Source organism: Astatotilapia calliptera, chromosome 9, assembly GCF_964374335.1.
Source record: "Astatotilapia calliptera chromosome 9, fAstCal68.1, whole genome shotgun sequence".
Classification (NCBI taxonomy): domain Eukaryota; kingdom Metazoa; phylum Chordata; class Actinopteri; order Cichliformes; family Cichlidae; genus Astatotilapia; species Astatotilapia calliptera.
In genome coordinates this window covers 18,067,681-18,089,803 of record NC_137430.1, presented here as the reverse complement: position 1 = coordinate 18,089,803, position 22,123 = coordinate 18,067,681, and the positions used below count along the sequence as shown (strand labels likewise).

Genomic DNA, 22,123 nt, shown 5'->3' with positions numbered 1-22,123 from the left:
AAGTTACTAAAAAAAAGAAAACTGTAACGTACTGTACTGTCAAACATGGAAAAAGAAAAGGCTGAAACAAACAACTTTACTTTTCCTCTGAAACTAACCCACATACTATAAAAGAGGTCACCCACTGACGAGTCTTTTAACAGCAAACACATCGGTCCCCTTTGTGAAACCATGTGGCCATGGCTCACACCGAAGCACAGAGCAGCAGCACAGTGCGAAAGGTGTGTTAGAGCACACAGCTGCCTTGTGGGGGGCAGTCACTGTTTAGATTACTCTGTTATGCCAAAGCCCTGACAAACAAACAAACAAAAAAGGCCAACATGGAAACAATTAAGCATTGATGGTGTCCAAGCAATGTTGTTCCAAATTGGAAAACAAGTTGTAGCAGTAAATACTCCTGTTGATTTTCTATTAATGGATATGGAGAGTATGAATTACTGAGCACATAGATGCGTATGGCTTATAATTTACTACTGTTTTCATCTTATGTCCAATCAAAATCCACTTAAAAAAAAAACAAAACAAACATAAATAAATATAAATATCCTGTAAGCTCCTGTACCTGTGCTATAATGCGATGCATGTGTCCGTTTGAGTGGGTTAATAACCATGCAGAGAAGCCTTATGTTCAAAGCGTAGGCTGCCCTACTTTTAGAGATGATGATGTGAGGCGGAATATCATTGGGCTTTTTGTTGTTGTTGTCGTTTCTGGCTTCTTCTTTTTTTTTTTGGGGGGGGGGGGGGGATGTTGCTTTCGCACGATGCCAAGAAGCAGGCTGACCATATGGTGAATAAATATTGTGGTAAGAGTCAAACAAAATTATCCCGTCCCTTGTATTTTCTTTTTGGAAGGGTGAAAGCAAATGCAGGGTTCCCTTGGCTTTGTGGGTTTGTGCACCATCGCACAGACACAAATTCATCTCTTTCAGCATTAATGATGTGCGCATCAGCAGGGCCTCTCTGGGCCCAGCGGGGCCCTGTAGACCAGCACAGCTGCCCTGGGTGCAGACCCATCACTCAGTGTCAGTGCGGCCCTCCCTGCCTTTCTGTCTGGAGAACTGTGGAACTGTGCCAGACACAGAGAGGGACTGACCAGTTGGGTAACAATTGCTGCTTAACACACAACTAACAAGACATTTGCTATATACTGTTCCTTCTTTCAGATATTTAACAATTTGCTCAGTTTATTTTTATATTTTGAATATTGGAATAAATAATGTACTAGGCTCAGCTTAGCAGCTACACAGACCCCAGTCCACAGTTTTTATGAGTCTTAACTGGGTGCTCCTGCCAACACGGAGTGTTAAAGAAAGAAAAAAAAAAAAAGCTGTAAAACTCTTGGCTATGCCATTATTCTAAAGGCTCTATAAGCATATTTCTCCACATATTGTCTGTGAAGGTGCAACAAGCTGGAAAGAGAAAAGACACGCAGAAAATTGCAACCAGTTTCCAAATCAGGGTGGAAAATGTACGCAGACAGTGTGAGAGGAACAAACAGGGATGAATTCATTGCTTTTTTTTTTCTCATTCCTTTTTCCAAAGGCCATCTTCACCACATGGCACATCTCTACAGGAAGTCACCAATCAGAGAGAGATATTAAGTCACATAAGTGTATTTGAATACATGTAATATTGTCGCTATAAGCAGAAAGTAAACTAAATGTGGACAACAGAAAAAAAAAATATACTACTAAAAAATAACTACACCTCTGTTTCAGATCACATTAAACACATGAGGTGCAATGAAAAGCAAATAACAGTAGGACATAACATAAGCTCACAGCATCCCCGCTTCACTTGTGCAGGATGAGATGCAGTAGCTTCCTGCTTTAACTACACACACACACACACACACACACACACACAAAAAGGTTCATCTACGTGGCCGCTGACGTATGGAGGACAAAGCAGAATAGGAAAATTTAGTCCTTCCCTCAGGGGTTCCTTCTGTACTAAAATGTTTTGCCTTGAGAGTCAGGCAGAGGATGTCATTATAGCAAAGGGTTAAAAAAAGAAAGAAAAAAGATGATAATGCAGAGAGGAAGTGTTGGAGGTAGAAAAGAAGGCAGCACAGAATAAGACATCAAAAAAAGGGGGTGGGAGCAACAGACGCTAGCAAGAATTTGATTGTGATTTTTGCATCACCATTACATAACAGTTGGCTCTGTGAGTCACAAAACATGATGACATCATCAGCTGGTCTGATTCATACACACCTCGAGTGGGCCACTCTTTGTCTACCAGCCACTCGGCTGTTTTTTCGGCTGTGCGACGGTAAAACATTAAGATCAGCACGTTCCTTCAAATTGAAGCAAGAGAAGAAGCCCTGTTTTTTTAAAAGCTTTAAGTGTTCTACCACTTACTAAAGACCCCTACTTCCACCCACACACACACACACACACACACACACACACACACACACACACACACACACACACAGCAGCGAGTACAACCAAACATGCTGATCGATTTGCCTGATTTTCTGGCTCAGAGCGCTCCTGGGAAAGACTGGCAGCCAACAAAAAAAAGAAATAAAAAAACTGCTCTGGCTCATCCACATTGTATGATGGAGTGTTGGAGGGAACATTAAATCAATTGTGCTGCTCTTTAATAAGAACACCAGTTACTGTGTATGAAACAGATCCCAAATCATAATATTTATGCTATCAGATCTGAGGTTTCTGTCAACACAAAGCCACCCGTGGAAGCTGTGTCGAACTTTAAAGGCACAACTAAGAACACAGCAACGAATTTGATTTGCAGCTGTGTCAAAGCCACTGACGTGTTTTCACTAAGGTTAGCCATGGTATAAAACTGGGCTTTATGACATAAAAAAAAGCTGAAAGGGGAAAATTACAGAACTTCATGGGAATAAAGAAATAAAAAAATAAAATAAAATAAACAGCTCAAATAACTCCGTATTCCTTTCGCTGTTGCACTGTAGGGATCTTGATTGTTTCTGCAACAAAATATCACGTTTCAAAAATATTAGAGGCTGCCATTTGTACCTTGCTCCTTTATTTGCCTGATTTGTTTCACAGTTTCCTTCAGGATTGCACATTTGTCAGGTTTGACATTGAAGTTGTCGATGTCGTTGAAGTTGGCGAAGATCAGCTCGGCGAGCTCTTCGATGTATTTGTTCTCGTGCTCGCGGTTACGCTTCTCGTTGCTCCGTTTGGGACTGCAGAGACAAAAACAGAAGGGTGAGAAACTGCACTGAGGACAGCAGTAACACAACACGGGCGATACAGATTGATGGCTAAAGGTTCAAGAGAGTGGAAGTGCATCAAACAGCTCCAGGGTAGCAAAGTCCATCCATCTATAAAACTACACCAGGGTTCCAGTGTCCACACATTTTTCCTGAGTAGGGCTGAAGAGGCCTCTCATTTTGAAAGCTGCCAAATGACAGCACACTGACAGTGCAATATATCTACTGAGGCATCGAGGAGAGTCAACACTAGTGTCAATTCATCCTTCTAGGAGCTTTCACGCTGCTAACATGGCACAAGGGTAAACCAATATTACACTTAGAGCCCGATTAAATACAGGATTTTTAACATTCTTGCCGACTTAAAAACTCTTTATTTCAATATGTCAGCCAATATTTTTCTCTTTCGTACACATGAAACAAACATTTCCCCCACATTGGATCTATATAGTTATTTATTTACGTTCTGATTTGCCAGACTCTGCTCAGTCAGCAGGTGGCTGTGTTTGTGATTGGGAAACTGAAGGGTGCCCTCTGGTCTACAAACTATTCAGCGTCAGTCAGCTGAAGGGTGTTTCTCTCGTCTTTTCCTTCATTAACAGTTATAAATGCAGATACCGATAGATTGGCAAATAGCTAATATAGGTCGATATTATCAGCCTGCTAATAAATCAGGTCTACTCCATTTATGTTACAATAGGTTAAAGAAAAATGTGTGCAGGAGATTGTGAACCGGACAACTTTGCAAAGTCGTTACTCATTTGTGTGGACCGACTAAAACTGGATCTGACCTTTAGTGCATGATAACTACTTTGCCCCACATTACATTTAACTGTACACAGCAAAAACTCGCAGAAATGTCAAAAACATAACTCCTAAAGGGACCAAATACCTGGGTCCAAGAAGTTCAGCAGAACATTCTTTGCGTTTCCGTGACTCTGCCCTGCCAGGGTCAGATGAGTTTTCGCCGACTCCACTCATCCTCAATGCATATCAGCGTCTGGAAAATGAACACAAAGAGGCACAAAAGAAGAGTTTTACATTTGAAAGAAATGCTTCAGCACTACAAGCATAGGCAGCTATATAATGTGAAGAACACCCATGCTGGCCTGTATACATGCCAACATCGGAATCTGCATACAACACACGCACACTCTACAATGTGCTGGGGGCACAGGCAGATCCACTCCAGGAGAAATGAGTGAAAATGGAGCAGAGAAAGAGATTCAATCATTTCTCTCTGATGGTGGAGCTCTCCCTAGAGAGACTGAAATGAGAACACAGCACCTTGCCCACAGCACCAGACTGCACGCTCAACCATGTACCAAGAAAAACCCATTTGTTACACAAAACCAAAGCAAAGCTGGCGCACATTAAGAGCAGAGTGGGTTTACAATGACAACATGTGTTCTTTGTTTAAGTGCCTCTGAGAATGCTTCACATTGGTTTGTAAGAGTCGCTTAAAATGTAAATGCAGGAATCATATCTTGTCTGTTCTCTCTGAACTTATGGAACAGACTGTAAGATTTTCAGTGAGTAAGAAATCATGTTGTGACCGTTTTGTGTTATCAGAACTGACAAGGAAGCTGAGACTTTGCTGAATTTGTCTCAAACCCTACATGCCAACACGTTTTGAATGCTGCTTTTACTCCAACCCTGAAAGCAACCATAGGCTGCCACTAAATGAAAGACAATCAATTATTGATCAGAGTAATGTCTTATTAATTACCACCTGATCTGAACATCTGATGGTGCCTAATGGACTTGGGTTTCAACATAAAAGGATATCCTTCTTTATAAAAAAAATGCATTAAAAAAACAACATTGCGTTGGCTCATGCAACATGATTAACTACACCTTTTTCTGCTTTCGGAGTTTGACAGAGCAAAGGAGGGGAGGTTAAAGGCAATTAAGACTAAGAAACAGGCAAACCTGGAGAAAGAAAATGGAAAAGTCTTTCCTCACTACAGTGCCCAAGATTGGGGCATGCTGTGTTGTTCTACGCTCTCAGCCACTCTAACCATGGAAACGGCTATGACATACACACACACGCCGCTTTACTGCTCAGCCATTACATAAGGAAGAACAGAGCAGAAAACAACACAATGTAGAGCAGAGTGGAAAGGAAAAGCTCGTCAGAAGCAGGCTAAACTAAAAGGAGAGAAAGTGACCATGCAAACTTGAGTCTGGCTCCCTCCTGGCCTGAAATGACCTACTTTAAGCTAATGGTAGGGTCTGTGCACAAATGGATGAAGCAGTCATGATTGGCCAGAGAGACAGAGGAGAATCTGAAGGGTAAAAGACATTCGGTTGACAAGCGACTTGAGCACTGTTGTTGGCCTGTACAGTGAATGAACAGAGCATGATACACAAACGTCACTGTGCATGTGCCCTTGTGTTACGCTCTTTCAAATGCCATTAGGCTGCTTTCATGCCGAGGCACTGTGCTGTTCACCGAATGTATAACAGTCTCTAAAAAGAGAGGTTACAACTTTTATTAATGACAACGGAAACAGGCAATTAAACCCTAATAGCTAAGTGGCACTCTCTGCTCCGATTGGCTGTGCCCTGGCTTTCAGGCACAAGTTACCATGGGAATTCTAGACCTGATTGGCTCCACCAGCCCCGCGAGGCCAGATATGATTGGTTGCTTCCGTCTCCTTGACATGGCAGTAATGATGGGTCATTGTACGTTGAGACAAATAAGAGAGACTGGATGTAGAAGGCACGTCTCAATGACACCAATACAGACAGCCAGACACCCTGGCAAGCAGGCTGGTAGGCCATTTTTGTTGCTGGGGGAGGGCTCTGATCTTCACATGGGCAAACTAGGAAAGGATTTCTAATCCTGGAAAATGCGCTGGTTCCCAGGGCAGCTATAAACAGCTGGGCACTGGTGTTAGTACTTACTATACGGGAGCTAAGATTTGACTTAATTATCAACATCACCCCCTCGGGAAGAGCTCCTCAAAGCTTAAATGCTCTTGGACACAGTAGGTATGAAGGAAGAGAATAGTGGCATGCTCCCCAAGTGTGTCTCTGGCATGATAAATTCTTATCCCCATCCCCCAGACCTGAAGTGATGTACACAATTATGATGACAGAGATCTCAGAGGTAACACAGAACATCACAGTTATAGTTCCAAATGCAGGGATGGCTATGCCTAACGACTCTGCCGTGATCCTTACCGACTTCCCATATGCATATGCTTTATTCAATTAAAAAAATAAATAAATACATAAATAAATAATTTACCACCATACTTGCATTTTGCTTGTAGCAGACTAGGTAGTAGCACGAGGGGAGAAGTGCAATTCAAAACAATTTAATTGGACTAAATGATATTTTAATGCAGGCTATGTTAAACTCTGCAATAACAGGGCTGATGAGACTCAACACAGATTAATGACCGCATAAGAGAGTAACCTCATTATGTAGGGGAGTGATTGGCATATTCTGGAAGGCATCTATCAAATGTTCAGTTCATCAAGCTGTCAGCTCATTTAGTTCATTAGTGCTGTAAGTTGAGACATATGGTCCATCACTCATTACAAGCTACCTTATGTTAGTCATACACAGTGTGACATCTGTGTAAGACCAAGCAGGTTTTGCCAAGATTCGCACAGTCACAATAAAAGAGAGCCGGGCCACTTCTAAACAAATATTCTTCACAAGCCAAAAGAGCTACAGAACTGACGGATAGTACCTCAGCTGGTCATACCACATGTCCACTGGAGTAAGAAAGTGAAATTGAAAAGAGAAGTGTGCCCATACACAAAATTTGGGCCTCTCCATGAACTCTTCCTACGCAATTAGGAGTTGCACAATCAAATTAGCACACATGTATGAGAATCAACAAATAAAAAACAAAATAGTGTTGTGGAATTTTACATAGCGATACTGTAACAATACACAGACACCAAATATTGGTATTTCATTAAATAAATGAAAATAGTCAGGGAATAGTAGCAACAAGAGGGCTTGACATTAAAATCAACCCCACAAAACCAAAAAAGATACCTCCTAATTCAGAGCAAGTTAATGAGTAAAAATTCATCAGCAATTTCCTTGCATCCACCAAACAAAAATTCATGGCTGCCTGGTCAGTGTACTGATTTTTTTTCCCCCCACATTTTGCCAATGACTACGAGCTGTGTTGACTAAATGTGTATTCGCGTTGCAACGATTGACTCCTACCAGGCAACCTGTGCAATCTTTCTGCAAAGAGTCGCGGCATGACTTGGACTGACTGCCACTGCACTCAGAGAGATGGCCACAGGTTTGCAAATAATACTGATTTATAAATGTAGACAACTGGTTGCTGGCTGTATTCTGGTCATATTCCTATAGAACGGGAAGGCTGATGAGCACAAATGTAATAATTAAATGTGAATTCCTATGTATGTAGACAGCAACAGATATGCGTTTTTGATGGGTTATCACAGCTAATTATTATATTATCAGATACATTTCCAAGTTGCATGTAATTGCCAACTTGACCCCATTCAGTTGCAGACTGATGGCAGACCAACTCCATGTTACATTAACATTCTGGTGATTCCCACATCTAATTATGATGTCATTATGTTGCCTAGCGGCCTCCTACCAATGGGTTAAAACCATCTATTTGTAGTTTATGTACCTATAGCACTTCATAATGGTTCATAACAATAAGACATAATCTACATCTCATTAAAAAAAAAATTGCTTTGCTATACAATGTCATTTTATGCTTTTTTTTTTGTTGTTGCTCTTGACATTTGTCAACTATAAGGCATGGATCATAATCAAAATTAGATCATGAAATCCTCTTTAACATGTCAGTATACACTGGATTAACACAACCTTTTATACCAATTTTTCATTATACACTTCATAATAATGGATTGGATTTATATAGCGCTTTTCAAGGCACCCAAAGCGCTTCACAATTCCATTATTCATTCACTCTCACATTCACAGACTGGTGGAGGCAAGCTGTAGCCACAGCTGCCCTGGGGCAGACTGACAGAAAAAAAAAAGAAAAAAAAAAGTACATAGTAAAAAAATAAATATCAATATTGTGCCATCGGCCCCTCTGGCCAACACCAGTAGGCGGTAGGGTAAAGTGTCTTGACCAGGACAGAGAGCCCAGGGATCGAACCGGCGACCTGCCGGTTACAGATGCGCTTCCCAACCCCCAGCGCCACGGTTGCCACTTCATGTATAATGTCTTTCACTTTTCTCATTGTGATTAACTATATCAGTTTTCAAACAAGCCAAACAATACCGCATCATGGGGAGTGTAGTAGTAACTATGGTAGTAAGCAAGTCAGTTTTGTTTGTTTGTTTTTTTATATCATGAGGAAGACCATGCAACCATGACAAACATTAGCCTGTAGACTGTAAGAGACTATCTGGAATCAATTTGTTTAAAAGGGGGATGTCTTTTACATACTTTACAGCTGGCTGCAGCGGGCTGGGAGGAGAGAGAGAGGAGGGGAAAAAAAAAAAAAATCAATGGGAAAGTACAATTCCATATAACATGAAAATGCAGCCATTCCTGTTCTATACTTTTCAAATCCACTTTGAGAAATTCTCCTCAAGGGGACATGCAGTAGTTGCTGCACGTGTTGTGGTCTAGTGTCTTTCACAAACCCTCTGGCATGTGGTCGCCTGCAGACAGCCTTGCATGTACCATCTGATTACAGAACGTCACTCGTACACAAGCCGGCCATCACACACTGGCCGTGGAAACTATAATGCCTGCATAATAATGCACTTGGAAATTATCCTGTGGTCACTGAGGTCCTCTAACACACGTTTCCATGCAGATTTTCCACAACTTGAAAGCTGTTAGGTCTCAGCTCATGTAAGTGCAGTAAACACTTACCCACTGCCCCAAATTGACACTTCATTACAGTTTTACATCTTTAGCGCATCTGTGTGGCTGATTCACAAGGCTGAATTAAAGGTCAGGTAATTAAACCTCTGTAACAGCCACACCCACTAGCATAGCAACACAACATTGATGACTTTCCAATAAAAGTATCCGATCAGTTTTAATCAGAATTATTGATTTTGTCAGAACTTAGACAGAAATGCAAATATGTAATGCTTCCCAGCGTATTAAAACACCAAAGTGTAAATAAAAATAAACCAAAAAACAAATGCAAGCAAAAAGCTGGAGAAATCAATTGACTTTGAAAGTACTCTGTGCACTTGAGGGAGGTGCTCATAGGTGAGTGTCATTGCTTATATCTTAGGTGTCACCTAAGTGCAGACTCTCCACAACGGACCTGGAGCCAACCAGTCTGGCGAGGATGGACTGAAGAGACAACGAGGGGCTGCTGCTAAGGTTGCCTCTGCTGCTTGAGGCAACCATCTTTCCTCTGATCAAACTCAGCTGCTTCAACCTTTACATGACATACACTATTAGATGGCAATGAGCACATCCACAGCACAAAACAGAATTTATCTGCATCTGTGAGGAGAGAATGGCACAATACAAAACACTTCACTTAAAGAATACACAGAAGCAGAGGAATTTGCTCTGCAGCGACTCAGCTGGGAAACAGTAAGATGAATAGATTAATGTGCAGTATCTCCACCTTTATGGGGTAATATGTGAGAAATCTTTTGAGCAATTTTAATAATTGAACTTTCATTCATGCACACAGAGAGGCTGGGAAAGAGCATTTTAATTCAGATAGGACTTTATAAACATTTACAACACCCTGAAGTAGGGCTGGGCGATATATTGCGTTTTTAAATATATCAATGTCTAAGGAGCTTGGAAAGAAAAGCGTCTGGACTTATTTGAGTTGCTTGAAGACGTTTCACTTGGGAGTTCCCCCCCAAAGATTTGGGGGGGGGATACTCCCACTGGGTTTAAATCTGGGACTCCCCACCATTTGACCTTAGAACTGAAGAAGCTTCTCGGATGAGAGGTGAAACGTCTTCAAGCAACTCAAAGAAGTCCAGACGCTTTTCTTTCCAAGCTCCTTAGACTACGATGACCTGGATGACTGAGAACCTTCACAGACATAAATATATCAATATATTTTTATGTGACAATATCGTTTATATAATGTTACTCTGCCTCGCCTTTCTCCTTCACTGAACACAACTTCCCCTCCCCCATCGCTTCACCTGCAGGCAACGACAAGATGGACACGGCAGCTATCAAAGAGGAGCTGGTCGGTAAAAAGAAAACATTTGGAGATTACGATTTTAGTGCTGTCAGCGTTAATCTCGTTAAAATGACGTTAACGCCATAACTGCTGTCAGGGTGTCAGTCACTCAGTAGAACTTGGGAACAGAGCAGCTGCAAAATCTGTCTTTGTTATTATGCTCAGCGTCTTTTAGTTTACATTTTGACTGCACAATTGCGAGCTTTTTGTTATGCACAAAACCAACATTGTTTTATTTTATTTATGGAGCATTATTGTTTAATAAATGCTGATAATTTATTTGAGTAATTTTTTTATGTACATCTACGCTCTATGATAATAAAAGTGCCCGTGTGAGATCTGGGACACAGCATGACTAAGAACTCTTTTTGCTCTTACTTTATGGCTTTAAAAAATATATATAATAATCGCGATATATATATCGTATATCGCCATCCAACTAAAGAATATCCAGATATGAATTTTGGGCCATATCGCCCAGCCCTACCCTGATGTTTTTAGCTGTATTTCCAAACCGTTAACAATGCAACGGTTTCTGCTACCTTAAATGGGTTTATAATACTATTAACAGTATACAGCTCATATACCCACAAAAGGTGAACCAGGTTTAATGTGTGCCACCAAAGGGGGCCTTTAAAAAACACTGAATCACCCATTCTAGTCATACTATAATGATGGGGGAAAGGGATGCAACGCGCGGGGGGGGGGGGGGGGGGGGGGGACTGTGTCTGATTGCCAAGAGGAGAGGGTATGTGCCAGTGTGCCATTCCTGTAATCATGTGGGTTAGCAGGGCTTTGATTATAGAGACACACCCAGTGATTCTGGAGCTCAGAGAGCTGGGCACGACTATGCATCAAACTGCATCAAAAGCTACTGGGGAATCGTTTGAAGTCTCCTGCACTATAATAATGAGAGCCCTTCCAGAAAGTGCAAAGCCTCTGTGGGGCACTGAACATTGTCTCGCTGGTGTGTAATCTCTCCTCAGTTGGCTCCTTGGTTCAACAGGCCCCCTGAGAGAGAAACGGAGAGCAAGAGTGCACCAATAAAGACTGCTTCTGGAGCGCTGCAACATGGTCCATTTATTTCCCACAAACTGAAGGGGAAATAGTGAAAGGGGAGGGGCACAGAGGACTCGTGGCTTCTCATTTTATGCTCTCGATATTTGCGATGGGTGAAAAGATGTGCAGAGAGTGCCAAAACACAAAGAAACATGACGGGATCATGTAAGATGGTATTAAAGACAAATGCGTTTGTCTTAAAAACAATATAAATATCAGCAAAATACCCAGTGGGGTGGGGTCTGCAGTGAACTGCTGACAGCTGCTATTACCTTAAACCAGATGTTGTGATATTAGGCTTGGGCTGAGAAAGAGGCAAAAAGAGATGGAGGGATGTATGTGGTGATGGATTTAGTGTTTTGGAGCAATATGACAATGGCGCTTGAGTGATGGGTATTTCCCTGTAGATATATTCCATGTAGAGGAATCAATGGTGAACTGTGATTACAATAATTCAGAGTCAGTAAATGAACAGAGGGGACAGCAACACAGCACGTTTTGTTTTGTTTTGTCTTGGCTTTTGTTTTGTTTTTTCCCCATTTAAGAGAAGGTTTGCAGAGTGTAATGGCTTGCGTTTAGTGGTTCAAATGAGTGGTTCAAATCTGCAACAAAGGTTAACTTTCAGTTCTCTCCTCAAAAACATAATCACTTACCCACCTATACGCTTACCATGATATTTAAACAACCATTGTTATGAGGGTTAGCCAGTAAACAAAGTAAATTCTTTATTCAAATTACATGTGTCCAAAAAGTTAGACACAAACACACAAACAGACCACTGCTGATTAAATCAACAGAGAGGTAGGATATTTGCCTGCTACCAAGTCCCACTCAAGCATTTGTCCGCTCTAGAATCACTGCAAGGTAATGGCTCTAAAGTGCCCGAGTGCAACCAAGAGCCCGGTCCCCATTTACTGAAAGCTGATCACGCTCATCAATCTTTTAACGCTGGCAGTCACTTCAGGATGTCGCAGGATGCGAAGCAGAGGTCTGTCGGTATAATAAGCACAGAGTGCTGGCTTCTGGCTGTCCGAGAAACACACAAGATTGGTCAGATAGGTGAAGTGAAGTGTCAGCTATCGAGGGATGGTGAAATTGATTAACTGGTATAAGTAAGCGACTCCCCACAACAATCCAGTCAACAATTCATCTGTGGCTGACAGCAATGCCAGAAAGGAGATTCAGATATCACTGCACAAATCCGATTACGGAAGAAGCTGGAAGTAGGGAAACTATGAGCTGATCTTTGAAGTATCAGTTGCTTGATTATTTACTTGCAGCTGTATATGGCAGTACTAAAGGAATTACCACGGTTTCTACAAAGGTCAATAAAATGTAGCCTGATCTTCATCTAAACCACAACTGTAGAAATGCACTGATGAAAGTACTGAAAGTGCGTAAATCTCTGTTTTAATGAATCCCCCTAGAGTCAGGTGTTCCAATCAAGGAGATGCTACTGAAAGTGTGACTTGCAGAAGGTTCCCCTCCCTCTAGATTAAGCCATTTTTTATGTCATGTCTTAAGATTGAGGCACAATTCCCACCAACCGCTCAGAATTTTCAAATGATCTCAGAGGAAGTGGCATAAAATTTAAGAAAGGTTAGAAAAGCATTTCTAATTACTTTGGCATTCATGAAGTAAAAAAGACACCAAGAATGTCTACAAGTCATGTAGTCATCATTGTCATAGGAGTGGAACAAGTTTAAAAAGGATAAAATTCAGGTTTTTGAAAGGCCGAATTGAAGAGTACTGACCTTAACTGAACTAAGATGCTTTGGCAAGACAGAAAGGTCTATTCAATAAAAATAAAAAAAACACACAAACAAACAAAAAAAACAACAACCCCAAAACAAAACACTCAAATACTCAAGTATAAAAGGAACAGGAACAGTCTAAAATTCCTCCTAATAATTGTGCAATAAGTATCTGCAGGAAAGGAGTTACTAAAGTTAGAGTTTCATGTTAATAGTTTAGTCTGATTGTGTGTCTAAAACTATGACTTGGATGTAGATGAGAACAAAACAGAGCACTCCAACAGCTCAAACTTTATTTTGCAACTGTACTGTGCGGTGCTGAGAACTGCATACCATCTTTTTTTTTTTTTTTAAAATATTCACTGTGCCACTGTGGATCAGCACGTGGCAGCGCATTCAAGCCACACAGACACACTTAGAGTGTAGCTACGTTAAACAAGTGCAGGCTGCATCAAAAATACAACAAAACTCAGAACATGAAGAAGAAAATCCAGTTTTAGCAACAGCAACCAAAACCATGCCATCTTATGCAAACTATTATGATGATGAATCCCCTCAGAAAATGGTGTAAGAACAGTGAGCAATACAATAATCCCAGGCCCCAACTGAAATGTAACCTTTAAAATAACAGAAACTTAGTAGTAGTAGTACTGGTTCCAAGAGTAAAACATTCTTTCCCATCCATCCATCCATCTTCATCCGCTTTATCCGGGGCCGGGTCGCGGGGGCAGCAGCCTAAGCAAAGAGGCCCAGACCTCCCTCTCCCCAGCCACCTCCTCCAGCTTATCCGGGGGAATACCAAGGCGTTCCCAGGCCAGCCGAGAGATATAATCTCTCCAGCGTGTCCTGGGTCTGCCCCGGGGCCTCCTCCTGGTGGGACATGCCTGGAACACCTCACCCAGGAGGCGCCCAGGGGGCATCCTTGTCAGATGCCCGAACCACCTCAGCTGGCTCCTTTCGATGTGGAGCAGCAGCTGCTCTACTCTGAGCCCCTCCCGGATGGCCGAACTTCTCACCCCATCTCTAAGGGAGAGGCCAGCCACCCTTCGGAGGAAGCTCATTTCTGCCGCTTGTATCCGCGATCTCGTTCTTTCGGTCACTACCCACAGCTCGTGGCCATAGGTGAGGGTAGGGACGTAGACCGACCGGTAAATTGAGAGCTTCGCTTTTACACTCAGCTCCCTCTTCACCACGACGGACCGGTGCAGCGTCCGCATTACTGCAGCTGCAGCCCCAATCCGTCTGTCGATCTCCGGCTCCCTTCTCCCATCACTCGCGAACAAGACCCCGAGATACTTGAACTCCTCCACTTGGGGCAGGAATTCATCCCCGACCCGGAGTGGGCACTCCACCCTTTTCCGGCTGAGAATCATGGCCTCAGATTTGGAGGTGCTGATCCTCATTCCCGCTGCTTCACACTCGGCTGCGAACCGTTCCAGTGCGAGCTGGAGGCCCTCACCCGATGAAGCCAACAGAACCACATCATCTGCAAAAATCAGAGATGAGATTCTGAGGCCACCAAAGCGAAAGCCCTCCGCCACTTGGCTGCGCCTAGAAATTCTGTCCATAAAAATTATGAACAGAACCGGAGACAAAGGGCAGCCCTGGCGGAGCCCATCACCCACCGGGAACGAGTCCGACTTATTGCCGGCAATGCGAACCAAGCTCTTGCAACGGTTGTATAGGGATCGAATGGCCCGTAGCAATGGGCCAGACACTCCATATTCCCGCAACACCTCCCACAGGACACCCCGAGGGACACAGGCGAATGCCTTCTCCAAGTCCACAAAACACATGTAGACTGGTTGGGCAAACTCCCATGCACCCTCAAGTATCCTGGAGAGGATAAAGAGCTGGTCCAGTGTTCCGCGACCAGGACGAAAACCGCATTGTTCCTCCTGTATCCGAGGTTGGACTAATGGACGAACTCTCCTTTCCAGCACCCTGGCATAGACTTTCCCAGGGAGGCTGAGGAGTGTGATCCCCCTGTAGTTGGAACACACCCTCCGGTCCCACTTCTTAAAGATGGGGACCACCACCCCGGTCTGCCAGTCCACAGGTACTGCCCCTGATCTCCACGCAACATTGCAGAGGCGTGTCAACCAGGACAGCCCTACAACGTCCAGAGCCTTCAGGAACTCGGGGCGGACCTCATCAACATCAACATTCTCTCCCCTCACACACAAAATGGTTGAAAAGGTCTCTCACTTGCAAGAACAGCTGAATCTGGACACTGTTAAGCCTTTAAAGCCGGTCGGAGCGGGCACGCTCCGTTTTGCAGAACTATTTTTAAATCCCACATAGAACCGGAACCATGTAAGCTAGCGCAATAGTTTTTTTTGCATATGAAACCGGAGGAGTTGTACTTACATCTTATGCCATCAGCTTGTCCTAGGTCACGGTTTCCTTCCACATATAGCTTTGCAAAAATTGAAAAATTAAATTTAAATTTAAAAAGTGCTTGCAGGAACAAAAACATAATATTCCAGAAACACGCTTTGCCGATCCGATCAGCTGTTCGTAAAACTTCCTACATTGAAATAGACGTCAGCGCGAACGATCGCATGTCCGACATGACCTGCCCGAAACTGGAAGTGACGTCATTTTCACGGAAAATGTCGTTTTTTTTACTTGTAGGCCTTAAAAGCCCATACTGATGTTTTTAAAAGTTATGTTTGACTTTATGCTTTTCTGAATAGTTTCTGGGATGCTTAGAACTCAAATTGCACTGCTTTAAATAGTTTATTTTGATGCACATGCTGTTTTTTTGCAAATTTGCATCATAGGTTTGTTTTTTCTGCAGTATTTAATAATTGGTGTATCTCAAAAATAAAACTATGAAGACACTCAAAATAAATTTCCTGTTGTTGTAAACTATTTTTTGCAACTTTTTTGTATTTAAAGTTTTGAGGGATAAACCCATTAAATTTCTCCAAGTAGAAGTATATGTAAAAAAACAAAAAACAAAAACGATTTTCAATTTTTTTTATAGTTTATTGCACTTTTTTGCAATTTATGTAGTTACTATGGACTTAATGCATACATATAATTAAAATTGGGCTATAATGGTTGTATTGATGTATAGCAACTTGAAATGCTCCCAAAAAATGGCACTACAGCATGTAAAAATATAAAGTAAGCTCTGGCGGACTTGGTTCTATGCTAGGTCTTAAAGGGTTAAACACAAAGAAAGGGGTCAGGCAAGAGCTGTGGTAGATCAGGAGAGACGGTTAAGAAGGCCTCGATCTCCCAGTAATATCTGCATCAGGCAGACTGATCCCTCCAAAGGGAGCTCTAACCTGTAACGAAAATCTTCACTGTGTAGCTGCTCCTCTCTTAAAACTACAAAACTGATCTAAGAAGCTGGAGATAATAGAACACATGAACAAGGTGCTGAAGAAGACATGCAAGATTGTTTTCAGACAAGCTTGAAGACAAATCTAAACTCCCCCCCCCCCCCCCAATAACTTATTAAGGATTGAAGAAAAAAAAAGAAGGTTTGAGCCTTGCATCATCAGTACATCTGGTCTCTCTGTGTTTGGAGAGGAGTGCTTATTTGCCATGTTGCACAGCAGAGTTGCGTTAAACAAGAATTGGCTTTGGCTTTGCTTCTCACCTTGGCTTCAGTCCAGAGAGTCCCTCAGGCCATTGCTGCAAGACGTTAATGCTAGGAAACCTTTATGCATCATCCACTTCTCCCTGATGAAAGAAATAACAGCAGAATTGGGGTCCACAGTCCACAGTGTGAATCAGCACAACTCAGGACAAAAATAAATTAAATCTGTAACTGTGGTATATTAGAACATGTTCTAAGTCAATAATGCAACATCTGCATGTTGTAAAGTGAAGACATATCACGAAGCAGAAAGCCTGGCCTTATTTTCTTGCAACTGTAGCATTAACAGTTTACATTAAGTTAGTGTGAAACTGCAAGTTAGTCGTCTGCAGTCTTATAATATCCTTGGGGATTGTGAAGCCTATTACATCGTGGAAGACAGTGAGCACCTTTTTAATCATGGCATACAATTAATTAGATCCAGAAAAAAAGGTTTCAATTTTAAATGATATTCCCACTTGGGTAATTATAAAATGCAATGGTAACTTTAAAAAGGACTTTGCCAAGTTATTTGGCTACACTGGGGGGTGGGGGGTGGGGAGTAAATGAAAGGCTTCAGTAGCCTCACGCAGTCGTCCTTCTGCATGAAGGTGCCAAGTGAGTCAGCCGAAGGAATTCACTCACGTGATGTCATGTGCTGACATAAGAGTAAACTGATTCCTCTCGTGAACGCTACACAACTGCACGGCTAGAAGCCATGTGGAAAGGTGATATTTGGCATTCTCAACTGCTGCACACGACACACTTCAATACCTGGCATCTAAGAGGAGTCAGGGGAGGGTTACCAAATACTTTAAAGACAAAAATAAATTAACAATTACTGTCAATCTGCACGAATTAGCTCACATGTCTGGAAAAACTGCTACAGTCAATTTCATTTAAAGAAAAATGTCAGTATTACTGTATTTATCAGCTCCACCTTTCATTTCCTCTTTCTAGTGGCTCTTAGTTTTCATCCTCTGGAGGAATTTTCACTAATGCGATCACATGCGAACTCACAAAAAACCCTTAATCTGTGGGCTGAGTACGAAAACACTATAGAGTTGCTTTAACATTAATATTCTGTACATGCTCAACTGGATCAATACATGTCAGAAGCTATAATCAAAAATAAAATGGATCTCACGGATCTGTTGTTTGGATCATGAGGAGTTATTGCTATGATGCACCACAGGGGGGAAAAGGCTGGGTTACGAGTAATGCTGAAGCATCCTTCCCATTACATCACTTTAACTGGCAGGTAGCATCTCTCCAATCTCATCTAACAATATCAATAGTTCCTGTGACACAGGGAACCCGGTGGTGACATTACCGGTGTCATCGCAGACTAGGATCAAGAGTCATAGCAGAAATATGCAAGACACAAGCATACAAATTATGTAATTAAAACTGAGCAGAGCTGCCCCTAAGAAAAAGGCGGCGTCCCTTTAGATCCATGGAACCTTCATGTTGTGATTGCAAAAACAACAACAACAAAAAACCAAACACACACACACACACACACACAACACTGTCAAGCCAAGCTACCACTGTGCTTAAGCCGCAACATTAACTGAGTTATGTACTAACATTTATCCAGTAAGACACAGACACACAAAAGACGCTTGCTACTAAAAAGGCCACAAAACCTCAGTACTAGAAGTCACAAAGTTGCAGACTCACTAACAGTGCTGGTCACACAAACCTCAAAACCTGTCACTGCGCTCTGTATGGCCTCAGTCCAACCATCTGTTGGCATTTAGAAAGAGGTCAAAGATCATGAGGTCAGAAGTTCAGGTTCCCCTTAAACAGACTTCAGCCAATTAAACAGTTAACTGATAAAAGACAGTTTCATTATACGCAGCAAAAATCCCAGCTGAATGAAAGAGAAGCTACAAACTATGAGGGAACTATGAACTACTATTTTATCAATAGCGTTTACTTCCAGGTTTACACAGCTATAAGGTGGAATCAAATGTGTGCGTGAGACTTGCACTCCACTCTCTGATATGACACATCAGATGGAGAGCTGATGCTGCTATGTGGATCTCACTAAATCAGGGACTACAATCACCCACTACATTTTTAGTTAGTGAAGTTGGGAGTCGACCACACTGGAAGAGGGGCTTACTAGAGAGGCAGCATGTTACCGCTGTGTTATATCCTGACATTAGTTTGCTCTGCTGTGATGCATACTCTGCCACAGGCTCTTCAGATATGCTATTCAAGACCTAATCAGCATTTCTAAGGAGCCAGTTATGGTGTACTTTACATTTGGCTTGTAGTGCTCATTATCCATGTAGATAAGTGCGGTGCTAATTGACAAGATAAGATAAGACGAGATAAAATTCCCTTTATTAGTCCTGGGGTTGGGAAATCATTACGGCAGAAAAATGAAGAGTACAGGAATAAAATAAATAGATATTGTTATTGTTAGTGTGTTCCTTGATTTTTGGTGCCCACTTAGGGCTGTGCGATATGAACAAAATCTCATATCCCGATATAACAATTCTATCGTCCCGACAACAATATAAATCACAAAAATGTAACATTTTCTGTAATCTCGGGCAGCTCGACTTGCGGGAAGTGTTTCCAGCTGCGCATCGTGTACCTGGAGTCGAGTGTTTTAACCGATGCATGAAACTATACATTTTTAGACATAAGTTGTAACGGCCGCCGTTTTCTTTTTGAGTATTTATTACATGGCGTGCTGCGGGGAAAAGCCTATTCTAACGTTTGAGTCTAAGGTTTATTTTTTTAGCACCTGGCGGCTCTTTTTTACTTCTCATCCGTAAATAATCTGCTGTCTATGCACACAGCAACAGATATATGATTATCGACAACTTGTCACAGTTAGTTTCTGTACTATCAGAAACAGATTGCATGTAATTGCCAACTTGATCCCATTTAATCGCAGACTGACAGCAGTCTGACTCTGTCTTACGGTAACATTTATAACAGGTTTTAGTGTCCATGTTGCTTTTTTTCAGCAGTATCATGATAATATTGTATTGTTGAACCTTAACAGCAAGACAGACTATTGAACATTGCACAGTTTGAAAACTATTGTACTCAGAGATATATCAGACCTCAGACAAGCCTTAGTTCATAGCCTTAGTTTGTAGGAACCGGGTCATGATTCCTGGAAAGACATTGCTGTTAAGTGACAAATGTATTTTTTTGGCACATTGAGTACCACAAGGCAAGTGCCATCAAGTTCCATTATACTCAGAGGGCAGAAATTTCTAAAGCCAAAACTGGGTACCCCACACCAAAGCAATTTTGATTGGTAACATTTTTGCTCTGGTTGATGCCGTTATCTAAAGCCAAAACTTAGTAGTTGCAATCCCTTACTGCTTACTGTTCATTTTGAGTCAAAGACTTTGTCATTGAAGCTGGGCTAAACAATGCTACAAAGCCAGCCAATCAGGTTTTCATTGGACAAAGGGTAGATAGTTCATGACCATAAGAGCCAGGTCACACAAGGGTTAAGCACCAATGGAGCTATAGCTATGTGCCTTCTGAATAGGGCACTAATGGCCATCAATTTAATTAAAAAATAAAAATAAAAATAAACAAAAAAGGTTGATGCCTATCCTCATGGAAATACCTGGCCGTTAAGTCCTTTAAGCCATTGTGATGTCAAGATATGGTCAAGACGCTGTGGTAAAAAGAAAGGCAAAGGAGAAACTGCAAGGTGTACAGCATTTTGCCAAACTGAGATTTCCTACGATCTTGAATAGTTGTGATGATGATGATGATGATGCTGATGGCGAGTGCTAGCTAAACAGAATCAGCCTGAGGTGTTGGGTTGAGATCTAGTGACCGCAAACGCAAACGCAAAGAGCATTCACATACTTATTTAAACACCGAGTCCCCCCCTCATATCTTATGAAGTGGGACATTGTCACCATTGGATACCATTCTTATCAGGAAATAAATGTGTCATCGTAGGATGATGATAATCATTCTGAACAACTTGTACAGATTTTCATTTACTGCTACAAAGAATACAAGCAGCAAGCACAAAAGGGGAGAGAAGGAAAGAGCCTGCTATCTAAACTATTTGACTAAAAATTCAGTGATTTTTAATCCAGTGATCAGTGAGATCAGCATATACAGAGATACGCTCATTAATAATTCAAAAGACTGGTGCAGATGAAGCCCGGTGTTTGGTGCACTTACATATGTTGCTCAAATAGCAACAGCTAGCACCTTCAACTGTGACCTCACTGGGAGTAAACGCAAATGTATAACGACCGTAATGACATTAATAACGTGTGATGTGAAAGGTGAGTCACAGTGACAAGAGGAAGCACATGGATACATGTGTGTGTGTAGCTAAAAGAGCCACGGGAACACGAGTTTGAGAAAGGGTGTGAACAGAAAGAATAATCTGTGGCCAATTGTATCAAATTTTAGGATGATCTGGAACTTGTCTTGTGACTTCTCTATATATCGACTGCATATCTGTGTGTGTGTGCGTGGGGGTGGGTCTGCCATCTTTTATTGGTTGTCACAGTTTGTAAGGAATTAGTTCCCATGGCGCCTGAAGCTGTACAGTGGAAGCAGAATCAGGATAAGGCTCCATGTTAGCGGGGGGGGGGGGGGGGGGAGGGGGGGGGGGGGGGGGAGGGCAGATCAGCTGACACAACTATGTCACTTTCTCAGCCAAAGACTGAGACAATGTGACAGGCTAACAGTCACTGCAAACACACACAAAGACTGATGAATCTGCAAAAGGCTTAAATAAACGTGCTTCAGTTTTTAGTTCTATGACAGTAGCAAGGATAGGGAAACGGTTCCAAATGCTGTCTTCTGCTTCACGCTACACTGTAAGCATGAGCCCGGTAATCATCTGTGAAGCATGTTTAGGGGGATGACTTTAAACCTCAGCATTACCTGATTAAGACAACTGCTGCTGCTCTGATAGTGGAACATGTAATTGGACAAGACAGACTAAAGACCTACGCAAAGCACCCTTCTCTTCCTCTCTCACCATTCCTTCCATTTACACTGTATCCCACTGAAACACTTGTATATGCCAGGTCAAGTAGACCCTAACCTATTTGACCTACACTTGGCAAAGCACACACTGACTATCTCAGTGGAAATTACTAACAGGAAGCAGTCGGTAGTAGCTGAGTTGGTAGCACCACTGCCTCACAGCAAGAAGGTCCTGGTTTCAAATGCAAGCATGGTTATCCTCAAACTTGTGTAAATGTCATGCACTAACTTAGTGTCCAGGTGGCGGGGAAAAACCCACACAAAAGATTCTTGATCTCAACAGTTTCACTTCCTGGTTTCATAATTTGCCAAAAAAAAAAAAAAGAA

The 22,123-nt window shown here is 42.1% G+C and overlaps 1 protein-coding gene across 8 annotated transcripts in view; it reads right to left on the bottom strand.

Annotated features, from left to right (window-relative positions):
• The window catches only part of ncoa2 (nuclear receptor coactivator 2), a 60,981-nt gene that overhangs the window by 24,649 nt on the left and 14,209 nt on the right, over positions 1-22,123 (bottom strand). For 7 of the 8 annotated variants that reach the window (XM_026179483.2, XM_026179481.2, XM_026179488.2 and 4 more), the window contains exons 2-4: positions 16,811-16,893; positions 4,101-4,208; positions 3,009-3,181 (exon numbers count right to left, since the gene is read on the bottom strand). In XM_026179483.2, the coding sequence (XP_026035268.2) occupies positions 3,009-3,181; positions 4,101-4,189 (262 nt within the window). In that variant the 5' untranslated portion in view covers positions 4,190-4,208; positions 16,811-16,893. The remainder of the gene's footprint in view (positions 1-3,008; positions 3,182-4,100; positions 4,209-16,810; positions 16,894-22,123) is intronic. The other variant, XM_026179485.2, reaches the window with a different exon arrangement.